This window comes from Sus scrofa, chromosome 7 (genome assembly GCF_054392235.1).
Source record: "Sus scrofa isolate SSC_HxYL_T2T_F1_AM1 chromosome 7, Sscrofa_HxYL_maternal_Yorkshire_Landrace_v2.0, whole genome shotgun sequence".
NCBI lineage: Eukaryota > Metazoa > Chordata > Mammalia > Artiodactyla > Suidae > Sus > Sus scrofa.
In genome coordinates this window covers 42570070-42595832 of record NC_139389.1, presented here as the reverse complement: position 1 = coordinate 42595832, position 25763 = coordinate 42570070, and the positions used below count along the sequence as shown (strand labels likewise).

The following is a 25763-nucleotide window of genomic DNA, read 5'->3' as shown; positions in this document are numbered from 1 at the left end:
CATTCTTGTTGACATAGGATGACAGGAGTGTGAGTGGAAGGGAAGTAAGCCAGGAGTACAGGTTTTCAGGAGGGCGGAATGAGGGCAAGTTAGTAGATAATGGTGACAACGAGGGGATAGGGGCCTGAACTTTCCAAGAACACAGAGATTCAGACAAAATGGGAAGAAGCCTGTTGGGAGTAGTAGTGGGAATAAGCATGGTTGCCTCCCCTACCTCCTGGCCCTGCTATTTATAGGGCATCGAGAGAAAAAAAAAATCACTTCTTGAGAGGGCTGCCGGGGGGAAAAAGGTTTATGTGGTGGTGATAAGGGAATCAGGAGCGAGGGAGAGGTTGGGAAGGGCAAGGTTGGCTAGCAGAGGCTCCTGACAAGGAAAAATAGATAGGCTGTCGAGTCTTGGTGGAGGGATTACCCTTGGCCTCCTCTTGAAGGGAAGGAGGATGGGCAGCAGGCCTGGCTGCAGTTGGGTGGCCAGAGGTTGGTGTTTCTCGCTCTGCTCTGCAGGAGGCAGCAAGAAGAGCTGCTCAGGAGGTGTGAGAGGAGTGGAGGAGGTTTGAAGTGGCAGCTGTGGAGAATGGAAGTGACATGTAGAAGGATCCTCGGGAGATGGTGAGGACAGTGGAGACTGGAGATTATGAGTTAGGCATAAACTTCTCCCTTCCCACCCTTCCAATTACACATGTAGTATCTACTTTCCCCTAGTGCCACCAAACTGAATTAATTACTTTCTAGTCTATGTTTCCACAGTATTAAACACCTACTTTTATATCTCTTTATCCCATGGTGTTACAGTGATTTACCTGGTTTTCCCTTTTGGCTGTGAGTTCTTAGACAGTAGGTTCCATCTCAGCTTTCTCCTCTTCAAGATCACCTGAAATAATGACTAGGACATAACAGGTGCTCAGTTAATGTTCACTGCAGTGAATCAATTACGCAAGTATACTTATTTTCTAAAAGTTCTTTTCCTTCATTGATGTGCCATGATAAATTCTAAGCAACTCACTGGTTTCTGTGGGCACAGAATGTAATTAAGGGTAAGCTATCCTGTTTCCATCTCATATAAGAGCACAACTTGTGCAGAAGGTTAAAATATCCCACTTGTCTCTAGAGGTTTGGCATGAATTTATTTGCCTTTGAAATTTCTGTCAGCAGAACCTTTGTTTGCCTTGTTATCAACCTTACCATTTGGCCATTAAGGACATTCTTTGCAATTATGGTGAATGGCCATATTCTTTTGAGTGAATGGTTCTGTGCTAGGTGATTTGCAAGCTGTGGGAGGCTTGACATGGAGACAGCTTCTCTTACAAAAAGAAGTCAATAAGGAAAATTGAAAAGTCACATCGCTTTCAGAATGTTGGCAATATTGTACTGACATGAAGACTGTACAACCGTGGAAAAATATTAATTTGCCCATTAACGTGCTCATATTGTTTGTGGGTAGGAAAATGAAGGTACATTAACTATTGTTCATGTTCTGTGTCAGTAGCCACAACCTAAGGAGGCTTCCTTAGGTTCCAAGATAGAATTATAGAATCTCATGTTAAAAGACCCTGTAGACAGCACCTGTCACCCAGGACGTTTGAGTCTGTTCTTCAACATCCTCACCAGGTGGGTGTCAAGCATCTGCTTGCGTACGTCTAGGGCTCTGCACTTCTGAGAACAGGAGCCCTTTATACTCTTAGAAATTATTAAGGACTCAAAGAGCTTTTGCTTATGCAGAGTATATCTATCAATGTTTACTTATTTAAAAATGTTATAATAGGAGTTCCCGTCATGGCTCAGTGGTTAACAAATCTGACTTAAGTACCATGAGGTTGCGGGTTCGATCCCTGGCCTCACTCAGTGGGTTAAGGATCCAGCATTGCCATGAGCTGTGTAGGTTGCAGATGCGGCTCGGATCCCGAGTTGCTGTGGTGTAGGCCGGCGGCTACAGCTCCGATTAGACCCCTAGCCTGGGAACCTCCATATGCCGCAGGAACAGCCCAAGAAATGGCAAAAAGACAAAATAAATAAATAAATAAAAATTTAAAAAAAAAAGGAAAACAAACTTTGACTTCATTGACCTCCTGAAGGGTGTCAGGGGCCCCTAGGAGTCCCTGGACCCTACTCTGAGAACTCTGCTGTCTTGTCCCCAAGAGATGGGGTGAATCATTGAAGTAAACTGTTAGTGACTGGAAAGAAAGAAAGAAAGAAAAAAAAAGATGCAAAAGGGGTTAAGAAACATGTCAACAAAAATTGAGTGCCTGCCATGTGCATGAATGTAAAACACTGAAAATAAAATACTAACACTTAGATCAGTTGTTCCTTATATTCTTCAGTATGAAGAAGCTTTTTTTTTTTTTTTTTTTTTTGGCTTTTGCGGCATATGGAAGTTCCCAGGCTAGGGGTCGAATCAGAGCTGCAGGTGCCAGCCACAGCCCCAGCAACACCAGATCTGAGCTGCACCTGAAACCTACACCATGCTCGTGGCAAAGCCAGATTTTTAACCCGCTGAGAGAGGCCAGGGATTGGATCTGTATCCTCATGGACATTGGCTTGGGTTCTTAACCCACTGAGCCGCAACAGCAACTGCCAGTACGAAGATGCTCTTTGATTTCAGAAAATATTTCAGGATTGTAAATTAGCTGTTTTACTTATAGCATCCATTCGTTGAGAAAAATGACAAAGACACTATGGATTTAGTTCTCCTTTCATCATCATCATACCAGTTCCTCTGGGCATTAGAAAACAAATACTGCATCTGTGTTTTTATACCCTGTATACTTGATGTGTAGGTCCATGGGGATTAGCAAAACCCTTGTGGGCAACTCTCACTTGGCCTGTATAGCTGCCCCTCCACATATGATCCATGGGCTGAGGACCATGGTTCTCTGTGTGATCATTTTTCCCCCCTCGGAAGCCATTCCTCCGTTCCTGTCACCAGTTGTAAAGGTGTGGAGTGATAGAGTTGTTCTGAAGCCATTGCGACTTTTGATGCCTTCAATTAAGATTGCTGGGTGTCATAAAGAAAAGCCAAAGACAAATAGATGCGTGTGCTTCTGGGGCTTTCTGTTCTCTTCATCTGCACTTCTCTTGCCAAGAGCAATAGATGTCCAGCTGCAGACGGAGCCGGTCTCCCTGCCCTGTGAGATGGTGCTGGAAGCTAATGGAAGAGAATTGTGTTGAGAGAGTTAATACTGAGTTAGAGAAAAGTGGGAATGTGGCAGTAGTGCAAGGGGAGGAGTGAGAAATTAAATGGTATCTTTTTAGAAGTCTGCCTTACTGCAGTCTACATTGCTCCTTGGGGATTATTCTACTGAGTACAAGAAAATCAGCAAGCACTTCCTGAAAAACCCAGATGAAATTACTGCCATAAATTTTTATTTTTTTTTTCATGGTATAAAACCCTTAATTTAGACGGGGAGGGTTTATTACCAGTGTTTTCTTGGCATGGCTAAGTTTCATTAATTTCAGATGACAAGCTCACCCCCCCCCACCCCCAATATGTAGAAAGTACAATTTGTTATTGGTTTGCCTCTGGCTCTGGAGACCTCATTAAGGGCCCGAGAAAGGGATTCTTTCTCTTTTTCTTTGACACCTTTCTGTTTTCTACAGGATTCAGGCCATTTGCTGTGTCACATGGAAAGTATGTTTGGTGTGTGTGTAAGGAGGTTAGCAGATAAAACTGGCAGTGTTTATACCTTTTAAATATTTATTTGAAATTACTATTGCAAGTTAAGAAATTGTTTCCACAGTGTTCAACTAAGATAGGGACCTCAGCTCAAGATGAGGTTTCTGAAAAGAATGTGGGCACATTTAGACAGGAAAACTGATTTAGTTGTTCTGACAGTTCATATGTAACATACCTGGTTGTTTGAAAGCAAGAACAAGATGTCAACAGAACATTGTATTTACTCACACACATAAGACATAGTGTGCTGCACCTCCAAGTTCTTGTTCCTATCAGAATCCTGTGAGCATATCTTGCAAACAAGGGAAATAATCTATGGTGTTTTGTTTTGTTTTTCTCTGCATGGTAATATGGAATCTATTGTAGTGTGAATAAAAGGAGTCGCAGGAGATTCATTACTGTCTGTGAAGTGTACTGTCTGTGTCTTTCAGCATGTGATTCTTTATTTTACTTACAAAGCAGATATAAAAATTAGCATTGAGGTGATAGAGAATATATATTGCATAAATAAGCAATTCAAACAAAAGTTTCACCATTATAACAAATAAATACCCTGCTTCAGAAGTTGGAGATTAGCATTCCGTTACACTAAATGCTTGACAATTAATTAGCTATTGTCTATAAAGTTCCCAAGATGACAAGTTACTTAAATACTGTTATTAGGAGTAGCTGGATTAGTAATAATACTGTTCAAGTGCCATTGGCAACAATGAGGAGATTTTAAAAATAAAGATAAATGCGTGTGAGCCTAGTCAGAGTGATTTGTGTACTGAATGCAGAGCAGGCCGTGCCTGCTCGGTGTTTCCTGGGACTGCAGTGTGCAGGGTGCAGGACTTGGCACCACGTTGGGAGGAGGATGAGACAGAACTGCTTATTAATTTGTTAATGTTTTTTCTTTGCTTTTTGTGTATTGCTTAACCCCTTGTCAAAATAGTGTTCATTTAGCAAAATTAAAGGGAAAATAAGAAAGCTGACAGAAAATAGGCTTGGCAGAAGGCCAAGTGTAAAAGATGAACCTCTAGCCATTGCTGACAGGCATTGTTTAGATTCCAAATGTGCTAGATCATTCATTAGTATGTGTGTGTATTTTTAAAATATGGTATATAATTGGTATGGAGAAAAATGTGTGGGGACTTCACTTGATTGTACAGATTTTTGTTCTGCGGAATTTATATCCTTAGGGGCCCATCCATTTTGGATGTAATTTTGTAAGAAGATCAACACAGAACCGAGAACTGGCCCTGTGCAGTGATGGGAGGAAGTCACCCGAGGAGGTGATGCGTAGGCACCTTTATTAAGGAGAGTGAAACGTACAAGAAGAATGGGGTAGGGCTTCTTGATATTTAGAGTCAAAGATTTAGAGAATCGGATGATGTGCAGAAACAGTGGTACTGCTTCCCGGGTCCCTTTACATTGCCCGGCCTCTGCTGCCGTCGGGTTTGGGCTCTGTAACTAGTTCAAGCCAATGGCCTGTGCGCAGAAGGGAGGTATGGCCCCTCCCAGCCAGCGCATCCACTCCAGCCCTTTGTGGATTAATTCCTGCTCTGAATTTTTTTGTGTGTCTTTTTTTTTTTTTTTTTAGGGCTGTGCCTGCATCATATGGAAGTTTCCAGGCTAGGGGTGAAATCGGAGCTACAGCTGCCGGCCTACGCCACAGCTCATGGCAACACCAGATCCTTAACTCACTGGGCAAAGGCAGGGATCGAACCCGCATCCTCACGGGTCCTTGTCGGGTTCGTTAACCGCTGAGCCACGAAGGGAACTCCGATGAATTTTTTTTTTTTTAAGGTGCTAGATAATAGGACAAAATAGAGCCATACATATTTTGAAATATATATGCACCTCTAAATAATGGCAGAAATTCAGCTTGTGTTCCGCAGACCTGTTTAGCATAATCTGCTATTTAGAAGTATGTGGGGCATTCTCTTCTCCATGGACATGAGATGTGGATGACAGACTCGTTCTGGGGCTGTGACTGGTCCTTAAACCTCAGATGAGTCCCAGAAAAACCCCATTGTGGGAAAAACTGGGTTAGGGTGAGTTTGGTTTTAGATATTATAGCCTTAAATTGATAGAAACGACCAGCTTTCTTACCTCTCATACTTTGTTGGGAACCACTCCAGTGCTGACCTTACTGAAGATTTTTGTTACTATGAAGGTGACTTTATAGTCAGTGTTTCTGTAAAGCCAACAAAATTTCAAAAAAGCAGTGTTAAGACCGAGAACACCTCAGCCTTAAATCCATTTGTTTTCAGCGTACCTGACGCGTATTATTCTCGTTGACTGCCTCTTTCTATAAACCTGGCCGTTGCCACCTTGCTTGATTGCCTGCAGTTTGATTCTAATGAAGCTCATTTAATTAAGACTTGAAAAAATACCTTCTTTGCTGCTTGGGACTTGAGAATAGCTGGGTCTGAAGCCTTTGCCTGCAGTGATGGTTGTTCAACTCGTTGGTTGCAGTTTTATAGTAACAGGTTTGGAAATCCTCTAGCACATGATGATTTTCGTGTGAGAGAGGTCTGGTTGTAAGAAGTAGTTACTGTATTGATAATAGTTCTTTCCTGCTGAGTACTGTATTCTTTTCTTGCCCCTGCTCTCTCCCGCTTCCTTTTCTCTCTCTCTTCTTTCCACGTAATGATCTGGGAAACTCTCAAAGGAACCCCATGCCGCTGCCATGTGTGGGGTCCAGGAATCCTGATCATTTTGAAGAGCTACCCGGTTCTAACACTATCCTTAGGAAATATCTTACTGAATGTAGCATCTTTTGTGGTGAGTGAAATGTTAAAAGAGGGAATGCAATTTGAAAAAAATAAATAAAAACTTTAGGGACCTACATTAGAGAATATAGATCACAAATCAATATAAAGTTCAGATAATACTTTATCCAGAAATCATATGTGACAGCAACGGGATGTGGGAAAAGTTCCCTCCATGTGTCCATTTTGAGAAATACAGTGTTTTTATTTGGTACAGTTGCATATTCATTTCTAACAGACTGCATCTTAAAAGGATTGGACTTTTATAGATTCTATGAATATTCAGAGAGTCACCAAAACCAATTCTGTCCTTTACCTTAAGCATCTAGACCCATCTGTCATTTGCTTGCTAGTCCTAGCTCTGTATTGTGAGATTTCCCTTTTGATAATAAGATATTCCCCATGTGGATGGGAGGGACATACTGGTACCTTTGCTGCCATGGTTCAAAGTTTCTACCCTCAGAGTGGATCTTGGAGAGAGAGGGAGGGTGTGTGCATGTGTGTGTGTGTGTGTGTGTGTGTGTGTGTGTGTGTATGTTGCCAGGCCCTGCCCACTTTGGGATCTGGCATCAACTGTCTTAAGCTTTTAGGGCATTGTTTAGGACACTGATGCAGAAGGGGGAGGTATAATGGCTGTTGCCACTAGTAAGTCATCAGGGTACTTGGCAAGCTGGCAAAATCTGGAAGCCTTACCCATTTGCATTTTAATTGGTGTGACCATTAGCCTAAAGCCTGAATTTTAAAAGTTGTCCCTTGAGCCCTTTCTCCCTTTTACCCTCTCATTTTCCTGAAGCTGATTTGCATCTTTAAAAAAAAATGTTTCTCAACATTGTAAAACTCATGTCCTTTTTTGGTAAACTCAGAAATGATACACCTCTGTTAATATTATTTAAAATATCCATTAAATATTGTAAGAATTGTAACAAAAGAATCAAGGCAATGGCAGTCTTAGAAGATTGCCTTTTTTTTTTTTTTTTTACTTTAGTCACATGGGATCAGTGTGAAAGTGTGGTCTGTTTGCTAGCCACAAGCGTTTTTCCCATTCTTGCTAGTGACAGAGCACAGCATAGGTCACTTTCACATCAAGCCTGTTCAACTGCTTTGTTTTCATGGTCACAAAGGGCAAGAGCGCCTGCTTTGCAAATGTAGTCTATTTTATTTTGACAATGCTTTGCAAATATAGTCTATATAATTCTGACAATGCATGTTCAGACTACATGTGTGCCCATCTTCCCCAGGAAAGATTTGGTATCACTCCCATACCATTTCCCACCACCTCACTGCTTTAAGTACTTAACTATGAAGAGAGAAAGACATGACAGTAATTAAGATGGGCTAAGTAAGCCATTCTTATTCATGAGCACAGCCTCGTCTCTCAGCCACCATCCCCATCCCTGTGGGGCTCTGATATTGCCCCTCCTCTCTGCTGTCCCAGCCACCTCCAGATCTGCCTGCAAGGTCACACTGGGTTTTGTGGACTCATCCATATGACTCCCTATCTCCTGATCTGGTTCCAGTCCTCCTAGACCTAGGGAGAAGACGGGAGAATAGGTCTTCCGCGTTCTTGCAGGGGTAGGAATGGCGTTCTTGAGGATCTCTAGAGGCAGGCACTGGGCTGAGGATTCTGCTTGCCTAGTTATACTGAATCCTCAGAAGGTTCCCACGAGGTGGGAACAATTATCTCTATTTTGTAGATGAACAAACGAAGGCACAGAGATGTTGTTTGCACCACGGTCTGTGGTGGTGGAGTCAAAATCCAAAGTCATATCTCTTTACATTGAGCTGCTTTTGTTGTTTCCAATGAAATGCACGATCCTTTCAAAAACATGTTCAAACTTTTCTCATCTTTGGGTAGGCAAAAGAAAAAAAAATTAATGAGACGATCATTATTATTTTGAAAATAACTACCTTATTCTGCCTAGCAACTATTTGCTGTAGGGTCTGGGGCAGTACTTTCATACCATGCAGTTGCCACCATAGAAAAACCAAGAGTATTATAATAATTTAATTCTTGTTTTAGGTTATTATAAATAGAATTATAATCTCTTTTCATATAAGAAATACGTATATTTTTAAGAATGGAAGCACTATAGATTGGCCTAAGGGAGCTTTTTAAATAACCTGTAAGGGTAAATTTCTTTTCCAATTTCTTCAGAATAATATTTGGAGCCCTTAAATTTGGATCTATTCTAATAAGAGTTATAATGATGAAAAAGGTATGTAAATACAATGAACCTTCTATAGTTACTTAAAAACAGAGATGTTCACATATATACACAAATGAGTAAAAGGCATCTCTGTAATTTTGAACTTTCCTTATGTACTTATTGTCTTGTATAACAAGCAAAAGAGATGTTTACAATCTCACACTCTAGATAGAGCTTAAATTTTAACATGTAAAAATTAATACCATCTCCCATTATTCTAGGTTTATAGAAAACAGTGTACTCATCATTGAAACTGTGTATGTCAGTGTAAGGATTTGCTTTGATTTTTTTTTTTTTTTTTTTTTTTTTAATCTCCAGAACACTTCTCAGGAACAAATTAGATTTAAATTTGAAGAAAAAAAAAAAAGCTTTGAATTTGGTGAAGGAAATCTGTCAATGGAAAGATGGTCAGGTGTTGAAAATATGTGCTGTGATTAAACAATTGTCTTAAAACAACAATGACTAAGGTGTATTATCACCATTCAAAATGGAACAAAATTGGCTACTGAACTTTGGCCTTTAGAAATTGTATCTTGAGCCTCTGACCACTGGAGGGCGCTATGTTACTGCAAACCACTCACTAAAGTCAGAAGTCGTCAAATCTCTTCATTTGTTCTTACTAAAAAGATAAAGGATTTATATTCTTGTAATGCCAAATCAGTTCATACTTCACATTCAGCCTTTAGCTGTAGAAACTTGTTTGAATGACAGTAATGGCTTCATTTCAAGTTATTTAAATGTTTAATGCTGTGTAATTTACTCAAATGTGTATAATCCTTTATTTAACTTGATGAAAATGATGTACTGTTAACATTGTTTTTAGCATTAATTAATGTGACTAATTGAAGTTTGAAACACTAAAACCAATTTCCCTGTTGTGTTGCGTCATCAGACTGTAGAGAAGTTTCCCTCTGGCCTGGTCTGATCTCTCTTCTGTCCCCCCTCAGCCCTGCTTGGTGCCCCCCTACATGTTTTACCCTCCCTGCTATTTCTGTAGCTAATTTGATTTCAGTATACCCACTGCTACGGTTGGTAGCAAAACTGATGAACTGTAGCTCGTTTCTCCTCTGAAAACTTTGCAATGCATTATGCTAGGAGCTTCCTAGCATTACTTTATTGTTCCAGAAATGAATGTAGTGATGATTAACATCACTAAATCACTATAAGCACTTAAGCAGAGGGAGAAAAATGGAAGTAGGTGTTGACGTCCCTAGTCCTGGCAGTTGGTGAAAACTCATTTTCAGCAGGAAATGGTGGAACCTCAGTATTCTTACCTGAAGACCCCATCAGCACAGCTTTCGTTGCCACTGACTCTCAGTAATAATGAAAAACAAAACCAAAGCCCCTGCTGTTTTCAAAGCTTTAGTCTGGTCTTGGAAATCAGAGGAGTATAAGTCAAAACCAGGTAACACCTTTCTGGCAGCTTGCTTGTACTGCTGTGATGTGTTACAGTAAAACGGCCCATTACAGTTCTCTGTTTGTAGGCATAAATAATTCTTTCTTGTTAAACATTGCTCTTCCAGGGTGCCAGAGGAAGGAGCAATTTTACCCACTGTAATTGTGATACATGTCATGTATTCAAAGTAATTGTTAGGTCACTGCATACTTTGTTGTTATTCTAAACGCTACAGAAGTTTTCTCTATAACCTGGACAGTTTTCAAAGGGTTAAAAGTACAGGAGTATCTCATTCTTTTTAGGTTAAATCTTTGATGTGTATTGTCTTGGGGAAAAAATGTTGTCTTGGTTTTAAAAAACACCTATAAACAGAATTGCTCAACTCCTCCTATTTATGTAATCATGTAATCCTTTATAATAGTGGCACTATTTTATTTTGTATATGAAATCTTAAATTGAAAGCTTAAATTTAATTCCATAATCAAAATGCACATTGGCTCTGGTTTGTTTACTAACCATTTTAACAAGAATTCGTATGGTATTTCTTGACACTGTAATTTTCCTTATAATTTTAAACATTATGTATTTTATAAATATACATATATGTAAATATGTGTTTTAAACATTATGTGCATATTTGCTTATATATACGCACATAATTGTTATCTCAGTTGAGTAAAGCAAAATAATTGAAACGAAAACTATAAATATATGCTATATAGATATAGCAGTTTTAGGATGTGAGCTTATGAAATTAATGACTAATAGATCTGAGTTTTTAAATTATTATCTTAGTTGTGTCATTCTTGTCTTAAATCCATAAATGACAAGACTGCCCAGGGTTTTTTAGGGGGTTTTTTTTGGTCTTTTGTCCTTTTAGGGCCGCTCTTGCGGCATATGGAGGTTCCCAGGCTAGGGGTCTAATCGGAGCTGTAGCCGCCGGCCTACGCTAGAGCCACAGCAACTCGGGATCCGAGCCGCGTCTGCGACCTACACCACAGCTCATGGCAACGCTGGATCCTTAACCTACTGAGCAAGGGCAGGGATCAAACCCACAACCTCATGGTTCCTAGTTGGATTTGTTAACCACTGAGCCATGACGGGAACTCTAAGAATGCCCAGTTTTTTAGAAAGAACCCTTCCTTCCAGATGGTTCCTAGAAAATCATTTAGGGAGTAGATGTAAATATCAGCCCCATTTTACAGTGAAGGAAGCGGCACTGTCAGAACGTGAAGATTACTTTCCCAAGATCACGTACTAGCAGGTGGAAAGCTGGGTGCAGCCCAGGTTCTTGCCCTCCACGGAAGGCTGCTGTGAGGGAGAGACCAGGAGAGGCCTACACTGGATGGCTGGCCCTCGTTTCCCGTGTGTCGGAGACTCGCTCAGGCTGTGCGTGTGTGCCACTTTTCTCATCTTTAAAATGGGACCTAGTTAGTCTTTTTCCAGTTTTGTTCAAGACAGAGTAAACACTAATGGAGCTGCAATTTATTGGGAATTTTGAGCTTGGGGGTAAAAAGCTATTTACAGTGTAGTCTTCACCTTCCGTGTTTTTAGAAGGGGGAAGAGGCTCTTTTCCTTTACGTGAAAGACAACAGACAAGCTTGAAGAGGAAAGTCAACAGACGGATGAGGCATCCTCCATCATTGAAATACAGGGAAATATCTCTTTAATTAGTCTTAATAAATCTCGTTGGGCTCGTGGAGGACTGAGGATTTGTCTCTTCCCTCATTGCCTCCTAGCTTTTCAGTTTCTTCTTTTCTCACTTGAGAATGAGATTCTTTTCTTTTAATGTAGTTGTTGGTATATGATAATAGATAGGCTGATTTCTTTAAGAGATGCAGTGTTATCAGTGTTTGACTGCTAAGATTAAATTAAACCATAAATTAGGACATAACATTTCCTAAAGACATTTTATGTTTTAATCAGTGCTAAGATGAAAAAGATAAATAACTACTAAACCAGCAATAAATTGAAGAAAATGAACCAGTGTTATTACTTAGTATTATGCAAGAAAAAAGTAATTATTTGCTAAGTACATGTAAATAAATACTAGTTAGTTGGTTACCAATTAAAGGTAAGGACTTTAGCTCGTTCATGTGATTTCTTGTGTCTCATGTGACCTGGACGCAGGACTTGTTGGTGGCACCCGCAGCACTGCTACTGTTATTTAACCGACCCTCTGCCTTTCCTGTCAGCAGCATGATTCTTCAGGGCAGGTTTTGTTTTTCACAGTGCTGCATTTGCAGGTACTTCACAGGGACGGGAGACAACACTTTCATCTCCACTACAACCCTGCCGGCCTGTTCTTGAAACCATTTTTTCTTGTGCCTACACTCGAGTTCCACTGTCTCTTGTCCTTGCTCGTCTCTGTGGCCCAATCCATGCCTGTCCTGGAAGAGCTCCCTCTGGACGAGCCTTTAAAGCCTTCTCTCCTTCACCTCTTTCGTATCTGAGGCCCTTTTTGGGTTTTGTCTTTGGGCTTTTATGCCCATATGTAGCATTCTCGGTCCCCAGCTAACTCAGCAGGAACCCCAGTGAGGTGTTGCCTCCTCTGGGTACGATCTGCCCACTAGTGTTGAGCCACTTTTTAGCTTTGGTTCCCTCTGCCTTTGACCCTGCAGATCACGCTGACTTCTTGAAAGAATTCCTATAAGCAACACAACATGCAGAAAGAACCACAGGCCTCCCGTGTCAGATGTTCCCTTTCACATCTTTCACCTTTGACTCTCTTTATCCGCAGGTCTCCCTGGGGTGTGGATCTAACCACCCTCAGGGCCGAAGGCGGAGTTCCCTCTTTACACGTGTCAAGTAAGCATGAGCCCTAGAACCCGCAGCATCTTTGGAGGTTGTAGTGTCCACGCATCTCACCCCGTAGGTGAGGTGTATGCGCTCAGAGAGCCTGGGATCTGTCTCAGACACACAGCAAGTGGGCAGTACCCTCAGGTCTGGCACCCTGGTCTCCTCTTAGTCCATCCCGCAGCGTGTCTACTCCACATTCCTCCCGTGCGGCCCCCCTGGGGCAGAGCCCTGCAGGCTGTGCACAGTTGGGACTTTTTAGGCTAATAGATCATTAGGCAGCTCCAGTGGATCATCCCCTGTATGGCCCCACAGTGACTCTGGGCTGTTACTGATCTTTATCACAACAACAAAAGCAGAGGATTTGACTAGATAGAAATGCAGTTTCTGAAATTAAAAACAAGATTAAAAAGATAAAATTAAAAGGCAAGTGGCAGAGTGGAAAAATACAAAATTTATATTAGAAGAAACGGTTGGAATCTCTGCTGTTTGATTCTTCAAAGAATCAAACGAACACCCAGAAGAGAAGTGGGAAGGGAACACGTGACAGTGGGGATAGAGGACTCACAAGAGAAGGCAAGTGAATAAATGGCTGTGGTCAAAAAAGGCCAACCTTATCATGAAGCAAAAAGAAGCCATTTTGTGCTTATCAAAGGGGAAAATATTTTGAATTATGCTCACGGTCATGTTGAAGAGGGTGAGCTAAAATATTCTGTCATACATGTTGGTTCCAGAAATATTAATTAGTTACAGCAATAAGGATACATACATACAGTGGAATGGTTCAATAGTTAAAACTGTTTTAGGAGAACTTTATATGACACAGAAATGCTCACAAGTTGACTTATAACAAGTTAAGTGGGGAAAAAAAAGGTTCTAAAATAAACAGTATTCTAATTTTTAAGTGACATATGTGTATATGCATTTTTTAAAAAGCTGTAAGGAAATACACCAAATGTTAAAAGTATTTAACACTGAATGGAGGGATTACGAATGATTATTCCCGTTAAATTTTATGCTTTTTCTGTAATTAATGAATACCATTTTTAAAATTTAAAAAAAATTAAGCATTTTTGTAAAAGAGATTGGGACCTCACCTTCAGATCACAAGTTCTTTACAGATCTCCTAGTTCTCTTCTGACCTTTTGAAAAGCCATCTCCCACTCCTGGCTTTGCAAAACGCGTCTCTGTAGTGAAGGCCACGTGGCACAGAGAGAATCTACACGACCTAGTAACCAGGATGCGCCTCTGTGCTGTGTGCACATCTTGGCCTGGAGCAGCCCCTGTCCTGCCCCCTCCCTCAGGGATTCCTCATTTACAGAGAAAAGGTGTGGGTTCCTAGTATGTCCAAGGCCCTGGGTGCAGCTCTAAAATTGGATCATTCTGATTTCTCCCCCAAACTCAACACTCTCCTTTCCTTTTTATGCCCCCTAACATCGTCTCACTGGTCCTAGGTTGAGTCCAGACCCATTTTATTATCTGACTCTGGGGAGTTCTGTTGTCCTTGGTCAAACAAACAAGCCTTCCAAAGATACTTTCTAAAACCTTCAGGGAGTTGCTTTTTCTTAGCAGGTATTTTATTCCCTTTATAGCTGTTTCATACTTTGGTTCTTTAGACCAGGGGCCAGCAAAATTTTTTAATAAAAGACTAGATAGTAAGTATTTTATTTTATGGCTTACAGACTATAAGGAGGCCGTAATCTGCTGTCCTCTGTTCATAACTTTAGAGGAGCAGGAAATTATTTTGTCATATGTGAAAATACTTGCAAACTTTTCTTTTCTCATATTTCTAAGACAGTTTGTCAAGACTATAAATAATCTTTCGGGATGATAGAAGAGAGTTTGTATAATGGGTAACCAGAGCACATTATTTTGTCCAGTTCATCAGATGTCTTTGTGACCAGAAGCTCTAGGATGGAATCTGCTTATAGGACTGTTTTTTTTTTTTATTAAAAATTTTTTAAAATTATAGTTGATTTATAATGTTTTGTCGATGTCTGCTGTATAGCAAAGTGACCCAGTTTATATATATATATAATATATATATTCTTTTTCTCACATGATCCTCCATCATGTTCCATCGCAAGTGATTAGATATAGTTCCCAGTGCTATACAAAAGGATCTCATTGCTTATCCACTCCAAATGTAATAGTTTGCCTTTACTAACCCAAATCTCCCAGTCTGTCCATCCCACTCCTTCTTACTTTCCCTTGGCAACCACAAGTTTGTTTTCCATGGCCATGAGTTTGTTTCTTCTCTGTAGATAGGTTCATTTGCGGCATATATTAGATTCTAGATATAAGTGATATTATAATGGTATTTGTTTTTCTCTTTCTGACTTGACTTAGTACGAGAGTCTCTAGTTCTATCCATGTTGCTGCAAATGGCATTATTTCATTCTTTTTTATGGCTGAGTAGTATTCCATTGTGTATGTGCACCACATCTTTTTTTTTTTTAATTTATTTATTGTTATTTCCTCCAACACTTTTTTCCCCCCACTGTACAACATGGGGACCCAGTTACACATATATGTATATGTAATTTTTTCTCCCATTGTCGTGCTGCATTGTAAGTATCTATACATAGTTCTCAGTGCTACACAGCAAGATCTCATTGTTAATCCATTCCAAGAGCAATAGTTTGCATCCATTAACCCCAAGCTCCCAATCCCTTCCACTCCCTCTCCCTCCCCCTCCCCCGGGCAACCACAAGCCTATTCTCCAAGTCCCTGATTTTCTTTTCTGGGGAAAGGCTCATTTGTGCTGTATATTAGATACCAGTTATGAGTGATATCATATGGTATTTGTCTTTCTGTGTCTGACTTATTTCACTCAGTATGAAAATCTCTAGTTCCATCCATGTTACTGCAAATGGCATTATTTTGTTCCTTTTTATGGCTGAGTAGTAGTCCATTGTGTATGTATATATACCACCTCTTCTTAATGTATTCATCTGTTGATGGACATTTGGGTTGTTTCCATGTCCTGGCTATTGTGAATAGTGCTGCAATGAACATGCGGGTGCATGTGTCTCTTTTAAGTAGAGTTTTGTCTGGATATATGCCCAAGAGTGGGATTGTGGGGTCATATGGAAGTTCTATGTATAGATTTCTAAGGTATCTCCAAACTGTTCTCCATAGTGGCTGTACCAGTTGACATTCCCACCAACAGTGCAGGAGGGTTCCCTTTTCTCCACAACCCCTCTAGCACTTGTTATTTGGGGACTTATTAATGATGGTCATTCTTACTGGTGTGAAGTGGTACCTCATGGTAATTTTGATTTGCATTTCTCTAATAATCCATGATATGGAGCATTTTTTTCATGTGCTTGTTGGCCATCTGTATATCTTCCTTGGAGGAATGTCTGTTCAGGTCTTTTGCCCATGTTTCAATTGGGTTGTTGGCTTTTTTGCTATTGAGTTGTATAAATTGTATATTCTAGAGATTAAGCCCTTGTCAGTTGCATCATTTGAAACTATTTTCTCCCATTCTGTAAGTTGTCTTTTTATTTTCTTTTTGGTTTCTTTTGCTGTGCAAAAGCTTGTCAGTTTTATTAGGACCCATTGGTTTATTTTTGCTTTTATTTCTGTTACTTTGGGAGACTGACCTGAGAAAATATTCATAAGGTTGATGTCAGAGAATGTTTTGCCTATGCTCTTTTCCAGAAGTTTGATGGTGTCTTGTCTTATATTTAAGTCTTTAAGCCATTTTGAGTTTATTTTTGTGCATGGTGTGAGGGTATGTTCTAGTTTCATTGATTTGCATGCAGCTGTCCAAGTTTCCCAGCAATGCCTGCTGAAAAGACTGTCTTTTCCCCATTTTATGTTCTTGCCTCCTTTGTCAAAGATTAATTGACCATAGGTGTCAGGGTTTATTTCTGTGTTCTCTATTCTGTTCCATTGTGTATATGTACCACATCTTAATCCATTCATCTGTCAGTAGACATTTAGGTTGTTTCCATGTCTTGGCTATTGTGAACAGTGCTGCAATGAACATATGTGTGCATGTGTCTTTTTCAAGGAAAGTCTTGTCTGGATATATGCCCAAGCGTGGGATTTCTGGGTCATATGGTAGTTCTATATTTAGTTTTCTGAGGTACCTCCATACTGTTTTCCATAGTGGTTGTACCAATTTGCATTCCCATCAACAGTGTAGGAGGGTTCCCTTTTCTCCACACCCTCTTCAGCATTTGTTTTTTATAGACTTACTAATGATGGCCATTCTGACCAGTGTGAAGTGATGCCTTATTGTAGTTTTGATTTGCATTTCTCTAATAATTAGTGATGTTGAGCATTTTTTTTTTTTTCATTTGCCTGTTAGCCATCTGTATATCTTCTTTGGAGAAATGTCTATTCAGGTCTTCTGCCCATTTTTCAATTGTGTTGTTTGTTTTTATGCTGTTGAGTTGGAGTTGTTCCCATATTTTGGAGATTAAGCCTTCGTCAGTTGCACTATTTTCTTGTAGGTTTTCTTTTTCTTTTTTATTTTTTTTTACGGTTTCCTTTGCTGTGCAAATCTTGCAAGTTTGATTAGGTCCCATAGCTTTATTTTGTTTTTATTTCTGTTGCCTTGGGAGACTGACCTAAGAAAACATTTGTACAGTTGATGTCAGGGAATGTTTTGCCTAAGTTCTCTTCTAGGAGTTTGATGGTGTCTTGTCTTACATTTAAGTGTTTAAGCCATTTTGAGTTTATTTTTGTGCAGCATGTAAGGGTACATTCTAGTTTTGTTTTCTTGTTTGTTTATTTGTTTATTTGTTTTTAGGGCCACACTTGGGGCATATGGAGGTTCCCAGGCTAGAGGTCGAATTAGAACTGTAGCGTTTTGTTCCTCAGAATTGGTTTGGCAATTCCGAGTCTTTTATGGTTCCATGTGAATTTTTGGATTGTTTGTTCTAGTTCTGTGAAAAATGTCATGGGTAATATGGTAGGGATTATATTGACTCTGTAGATGGCTTTGGGTAGTATGGCCATTTTAATGATATTAATTCTTCCAATCCAGGAGCATGGAATATCTTTCGCTTTCTTTGAATCCTCTTTAATTTCCTTGATTAATGTTTTATAGTTCTCAGTATATAAATTTTTCACCTCCTTGGTCAGGTTTATTCCTAGGCATTTAATTTTTTAGATTGTGATTTTAAAAGGTATTTTTATATTCCTTTTCTAATATTTCATTGTTTATATACAGAAATGCAGCCCATTTCTGAATGTTAATTTTGTATCCTGCTACTTTGCTGAATTCGTTGATCAGTTGGAGTAGTTTTTGTGTGGAGTCTTTAGGGTTTTCTATATATAGTATCATGTTATCTCCATAGAGTGACAATTTTACCGCTATCTTCCAATATGGATAAATAGGACTGTTTTAAGCTGTGCTTTATAGTATGTTCTTTATATTATTCCTGAAAATATCTTAAAATTCTAGATTAAAAAAAAAACAAAAAACTGACCCTCATGCATTTAGCAGGGCTAGATCCAGTGTTTTACATGCTCCTTTCCAAACAGTCGTCAAGAGCGCACATTTTACAGTCAAACAGATCTGGGTGTGGTCTCAACCTGGTCATTTATTAACTGTGTTGGTTAGCGCTGCTGAGTCTCAGTCTTCTCATTGCTAAAATAAGGACAGCAGTGTGTATCTCCTCATAGCGCTGCTGCAAGTGTCAGAGGAGGTCAGACTTGTAACATGGTCTTGATGCAACTCCTGGCCTGTAGGAGGCACTCAACTGATACAGGATTATTATTATCCCTTTTTGTTTTAAAACAATATTCAGTGTTGTTCTTCTCAGGAACTAATGATAATATTAAATAAGTCTCAGGAAGTATTTCTATAACTATGTCACATCTCTTTTAAAATTTAAACTCATTCCACTGAGCCTTTATTTTTATTTAATCCTCATCAGACATTAAAAAAAAAAAAAAACTAGTAGTGACCCCCCTAAAGAATGAAAATAAAATATTTCCTCATTATTTCTGGTTCCATTAACCTTTTGCCATAAGTCTGACTTCCTGGTGCACTAGTTATTTTTATGTTTCAACTTTACCCTCCTGTTCCTTTCTGTAGTTGAAGAGCAAAGAGCTGGACACAGTATCCTAGACAAGGGTTTTGTCATCACTTCATTCTTCCATTCAGTAAAATTTTACAGAGTACCTGCTACGTATGAAACGCTGTGCCTGGAGCTGGATGTACAGCATGAACAAGACCAAGTCCCTGCCCTTGTTGAGTTTAGGTTCTAGCAGGAGAGGTAGACAAATGTGATGTGAAGAAATAAATATGACACCTGCTGGTAGTGTTTGAAGAAGCAAAGGGGTGATGAGCTAGCAGGTGACTGACTGGGAAGAGACAGTTGAGCAGGAAGATCAGGGAAGGCCCCTGTGAGCAAGTCAGTTGAGCCTAGACTTCGGTTGTCAGAAGTTGGCCATGCAGAGAGCTAAGAGAAGAGTCTCTAGGCCGACGAACAGCATGGGAAAGGCTGTGAAGTGGGAGCTAGCTTGTGCTTGGGAACAGAAAAAAGGCAACATAGATCTGACGTCTGGTGGTGTATGGTCTGCAGGGTGTTGGGAGAAGGTATGGCTAGAAATGAGGGCAGAGAGGTAGGCAGGAGCCAGAACTATGGGGCTCGGTGGTATGGATTCTAAGAGTGATGGCAAGCCATTGGATGGTTTAAGTTAGGGAATAAAATTACTGGGTTGAAGGACCACTCTAGCTGCTGTGAGAATGGGCTGTGGGGGGACAGGGAGGAGGCCATCAAGGAAAAACAAACTGAGAGAATTGGAAAGGAGCTGCCCTTGGGGCAGGAAGCAAACCAGGAGAGGGTGTTCCTGGAAGCCTAAAGAGGTCTCTCAATATGGGCAGAAGGGAGATGAGAGTGGGCAGTAGATGCCCCATAAGATGGATGAGAACAGAAAAGTGACTAATGGATCTGGCAAGGTGGAGCTTATTGGTGACCTTGCTAAGAGCCAGTTCAGTGGAGTGGTGGGCGGAGAGGATGGGTGGCGAGGTAATAGGGATAGTAATGAACACAAGGTGAAAGGAGAATCGCTGCAAAGGGAAGCAGAGAAATGGCAGAGAGGCTAGAGGAGACAAAGGTGGAGGGAGGGTGATACTAAGGTTTTCTCGTATGCACGTTGGAATGGCTCCACGGGAAGGGAGAGCCAGAGGGGGAATCTCTGCAGGACCATGTCCCTGATGTGAGAGAGGGGCTGGAGCCTGGGGCTCACCTGGAAGGTTGGCTCTCGGTCGAGACGAGGTTACTTCTTCCCTTGCAGAAGAAGGAAGGACAGAGTATGTAGAGTGTCTGCGATGAAGAAGGAATTATTACCTTCATGTTCACAATCCTTGCATTTCACTGGATCTCTGTGGTGTATTTTGCCCTCTAGTTCGTTCCGTGCTGTTGTGCTGGTTTATTTCTGCAATATATGTTTTTCTCCCTCTCCAGGCCATGTATCTCACATACAGATCTGTTTACATGTCTGTCTCTCCCACTAAACTGGCATCTTTTCAACAAGAGTGGTTATCTTTGTATCTCCAGACACAGCTCAGTGTTTGGCAAGAACTTAGTTGAAGGAATGACAGCTACATCAGTACAAAGGACTCATGTAACAGCTCCACAAACATGCGGGAGAAAGGAAAATAATTCAAGAGCATGAATAAAATTAGATGTTTGCATTACTTAGAAGAATTAACATGGTTTCTTTTTTTTTTTTTTTAAGTTGAATGGTTACTGATTACCATAGCTGAGGAATAGCTAAGGGTGAAAAAAAGGACCACGTCACGATCGCTTGGAAGAAGGTGGGATTTTAACAGCCCCTTTGAGGAGGGATGAGTTCGTGTCTGGCATGCTGCGGTGGAAGCACAGTTCCAGGTGCTGGAGAGAGAGAGAGACCTAGACGTGTATGAGAAAAGCAAATCCCAGTACGGGCCAGCTTGCTTGTGGGCATCTCAGCAGCAGGGGAAGTTGTGTGTGTGGAACAACAGTAAACATGCGAGGAGTTCCCATCATGGTTCAGTGGTCAACAACCCTGACTAGTATTCATGAGGACATGGGTTTGATCCCTGGCCTCACTCAGTGGGTTAAGGATCCAGCACTGCCATGAGTTGTGATGTATGTCACAGACGTGGCTTGGATCCTGTGTTGCTGTGGCTATGGTGTAGGCCAGCAGCTGCAGCTCCAATTCGACCCCTAGCCTGGGAATTTACATATGCTATGGGTGTGGTTCTAAAAAGCAAAAAAAAAAATGAAAAGAAAGAAAGTTTCAGTTTAGCATATGTAGTAGCTCTTTCCCAAATGCTTTCTACTTGGATTGGGGAAAAGAAACAACAAAACAAAGTAGTTAACTTTCCCCTTCAGCATTATACAGCACATCCTAAATGAAACATGACTCTGAGTTACAAGCTGCCCCTGGCAAAGAGGCTGGTTGTAAGAGCATAATCTCAATGTGTGCCCTGAAATTAATGTTCCGTGGGTGCTCCAGATTTGTGTGACGCACTGTAAGTTATATCCAGCCCAACTGTTCTTCTAACCGCCTGCATTAAGTATCATGAAATGAGTTGCCCTGAAAGGAACCATCTGAATAAAGCAGCTTTTATGCCAGTATAACTCCTTGCTGCACCATTTCAGGTCACCACTGTTGGTACTGGGAGCTTCTCTCCCACTTTTCACTCTCTTGTCTTTAATGGACGGGCAGCCTCCACATTAGGCTCACCCTCTCTCAGATCCGTGGTGCTGCTATTCCCGTTGTCGGGGAAGGCGGCAGGAACTGGCCTCTCCATCATGTCTCTCCTCTTCCCAGGATGTCAACAGGAGAAAGGTCACAGTCAGTGCTGCCCACCCACAGAGTTCATTTTCTTCAGGTTCCTTAAATGCTGCCTTTATCTTTCCCTTGGATTTTTTTTTTTTTTTTTTTTTACTTTTCAAAATGCTTGCCGTTGTGCGGCCTCATTTTATTTTGCATTAAGCTGACAACCTAACATCTCACCAAGGATCAGCTGGGAGTACAGTTCTGCCCTCACCGTGCTGGGCCATCTTGCCAAGTTCTGTCTTTGTTACTCAGCTTTCATTCAGAAAGGAATTAATTTGAATTATATGATGCTGTGCTTGTCTTCTTAAAGAAAGCTAGATTCCTGCACACCTTGGGAAAGTATTTATCTGTGCATATACTTGAATCTTTCAGATTATGTGCCTCTTCTCTCTTCTTTCCTTTTCACATCATCATGGGGTCCCTTCATGTTAGAATTTCATCTTCCTATTTTGCCTTTGCCTGCTCAGTGGGATTGTACTCAGGGGGCCCTTGGCGTCTGTCTTCATTTCTTTTTACCTGAGAAAATCTGATAAAAGTGGAAAGGCATTTTTGAGTCTGAACATAAGTCTACTGCCGTAAGAGAATTTTTATGCTGCAGGAGATGCTCAGGAGTCAGTTTACTTCGCTGAGAGGATTTTGAACACGCTTGACTTCAGAAATGAGCATTCTTGTTCCGGGGTGTGTCGACTGACCAGTAATGGCAACAGCAGCAGCCTGGTCACACAGATGGGTTCAGAAAAGGAATGCTTCCTTTTACAGCAGCGATTCAAGTCTCAACTTGGCTATTGAAATGTTGGAAAACCTTGAAGAAATGGTTTTTTTTTTTTTTTTGGTCTCAAGATTTTAATAGCTTTGTCATTGGACTGTCAGCTTAATTGCTGACTCAGATTTGTCACGTAACCAATTTATGTTTTTGTTTGTTTGGTTGGTTTTTTTGTTTTTTTTGTTTTTTTTTTTTTTTTTGGTCTTTTTGCCTTTTCTAGGGCCAATCCCATGGCACATGGAGGTTCCCAGGCTAGGGGTCTAAGTGGAGCTGTAGCCTCCGGCCTACGCCAGAGCCACAGCAACTCAGGATCTGAGCCACGTCTGCAACCTACACCACAGCTCATGGCAATGCCAGATCCTTAACCCACTGAGCAAGGCCAGGGATCGAACCCACAACCTCATGGTTCCTAGTTGGATTCATTAACCACTGAGTCATGACGGGAACTTTGAATTTATGTTGTTGCTAACATGTGGGACAATGTTTGTTTTAAGCTTTCTCCTTTCTGTCTTCCCATTTTTTCCGTTACACTGTTAATTATCAGATAAACTTAAATAAGAAGGTCAATGCTAGGTTAATGAGAGTTTGGGTAACCCTGCGTTTGTGAGAAGCTGGGGATGGGGCGGGGGCTGACTGGTTGGGTGTCTGAACTACGATCACACTGTTATGTTCCCCATTGGACCCCTGTCGGCTTCTACTTACTTTTCATCGCATGGTTGCAAACTATCTTTTGCTAGAACAAAGCCCAGGAAAACCTCTATTCTTATAGTTTTGGTCATGTTCTTGTAGTTTCCATCTGATAGCAACATAGTTTAGAGAGAACTTTTGAGCTTTTTGAGAGCCCCTGAGACTTATTTTGTTGTTGCCTGCAGCCAAGATAATTGAAGCGTTGTCAGTCTATTTCAGGGGCTCATCCTCAGGTAGAATGGGATACTATTTGGGATGTTCAGATAGGCCAAAGGGAACACAACTTGTAGCTCTCCCTGGAGCCATAATTCTGGCTCTATATATGATGAAAATGAAATGAAGTTTTAGCCCAAAAGACACACCAAGGCAGCTTAGTCATTACACAGTAGTAGCCTGTTCTGTCATTTCCAAAGTCTCCTCTGATTTTTAGTCTGTTGACTGCTCATTCCCTCCTTCAAGGACATCAGGATCCCTTAGCCTTTCCCTGCAGTTGCTGAAATAGATTCCCATGGAGTTCAAAGGTGAGTGGAGTACGTCAGCGCCAACCCAGAAGCTAAGCCGCCATTCTTCTCTCCTTTAGTCGTCTGCTTTGCCCACCTGTCCACAGTTCCTCTCAGTGAAGAGACTAGAAGGTGGTCCTCTAAGCAGAGAATGGGAAATACAGAGTCAGATTCAGGGATGCAGCAAGGAGAGAAAGTGGTTATAAATGAATGATGAGATCTGGCGCCATCCTCACTGCCAGCTATGTAATTCTCTAAAAGGGGGGGGGGAGGAGAGACAGGATAGAGATAGGCAAATCATACTAATAGACTATTTATCAAGCATCCACATGCCTGGAGATGCCCAAAAGACCCGTAAATGGAGGTGTCAGATGATATATGTGAGTAAATTAATATGATGTTCAAATCAATAAGGTAAATATTTTAAAGATGGTCAGGCTCATGAAAGCATAGTACTCACAAGTATATAACCTTCCTCTGCACACGCACAGGCAGAGACTGGTAGCAAACTTGGAACTTAGGACCCCTACCTGGTAGAAGGCATTTGAGGACGCAGAAGGTAGAAGATACAGCATACTGGAGTTCCCGTCGTGGCGCAGTGGTTAACGAATCTGACGGAGCCATGAGGTTGCAGGTTCGGTCCCTGCCCTTGCTCAGTGGGTTAATGATCTGGCGTTGCTGTGAGCTGTCGTGTAGGTTGCAGACGCGGCTCGGATCCTTCGTTGCTGTGGCTCTGGCGTAGGCCGGTGGCTACAGCTCCGATTGGACCCCTGGCCTGGGAATCTCCACATGCCGCAGGAGCGGCCCAAGAAATAGCAAAAAAAAAAAAAAAAAGAAGATACAGCATACTGACCACATGGTTCTTCCGGTTAGGCCCTTGGACATCCTTTCATTTCATTTAATCACACACAGCTTTCTGGTGCAGCCAGGGGTGTTCTCATTTTTACAGATGAAGAAACTGAGCTCAGAGAGGCCATACTGTCAAAAAACAAAACAAAACAAAACAAAAAGGTGGGGCATACTTCGTACATGGCACCTTGGTGAAATTTGTTTCTTTGACCATAATCAGCATACCTTTACATAATATGAAAACTGTTCTCATGAAAAAGACTCCTTTGCAACAATAATAAATGTTATTTGAGAATGGAAAGAAAATAGATGAGTCAGTCAAAACAGGTCTCCCTGACTCCAGTGTGGATTCTCTTTCCACCAAACCATATTATTGCCTTGCCAGAAAATTACTGACATCTTTACTCCTTGTATTTGTAGCATTTTGCTGGGTTTGACTCAAGTTAGTGATCCTTAAATGACTCAGGATAAGAGGACCTCTTGTCGAGGCTTTACAAAAAGCAAATATCCTCAGTTAGAATTGCTTTCATCCTCAGTTTCTTAACTATAATCAGCATTGATTCTTTCTTATTCCCTGAAAGCATTAAGTTATGATAACATTAGGGTGACAGAAAATAAAATTGCATATATAGAAACTGCTAGTAGATCAGTAAAATGTGAGAATTGGCAACAGTTAAAGTAGGTCTTATCTGAAAAGTATGGACATAAATACGAAGCACAGGCTTTAAAGGCATTTCAGATAAAGATAACTTTGTTTGCTAATAAAGCTTTTTTAGGTGTAGAGGAAAATACAGTCTTGCTTCTGATCATCTTACTATAAGCATGATTCTGCCCTGGCATGTCTAGTCAATTTTATTCAGACCTTCCATATAGCACATAGTAGGTACTAGGTGAAGGTTATGATGTGGACCGAATGTTTGTGTCCTCCTAAAATTCATATGCTGAAGCCATACACCCCCAGGTGATAGTATTTTGGAGTTTCCTGGTGGCCTAGTGGGTGAAGGATCCAGCAACACCGTTATGGCTCTGATCACTGCTCTGGTTTGGGTTCTAATCCCTGGCCCTGGTCTGGGAATTTCTGCATGTGGTGGGGCATGGCCAAAAAACAAAAACGAAAACCCCACCAATGTGATGGTATTTAGAAGTGGGACCTTTGGAGGTAATTAGGTTTAGATGAGGTCATGAGGGTGGAATTGGTGTTCTTAAAAAGAAAGAGATATCAGCATCCCCTACTCCTTGCCCTGCAACTTGAGGGCCAGTGAGAAGATGGCCATCTGCAAGCCAGGAAGAGGGCTCTCCAAGAACCAAATTGATAAGCACCTCGCTCTTGGACTTCCCAGCTT

General features: G+C 41.0%; 1 protein-coding gene across 7 annotated transcripts in view; it reads left to right on the top strand.

Moving 5' to 3' along the window:
- Nucleotides 1-25763, top strand: part of BTBD9 (BTB domain containing 9) — a 406522-nt gene that overhangs the window by 107805 nt on the left and 272954 nt on the right. Inside the window, exon 7 of one of the 7 annotated variants that reach the window (XM_084966372.1) lies at nt 20533-21419. Within the exon in view, the coding sequence (XP_084822498.1) occupies nt 20533-20536 (4 nt within the window). The 3' untranslated portion in view covers nt 20537-21419. 7 annotated transcript variants of the gene reach the window in all.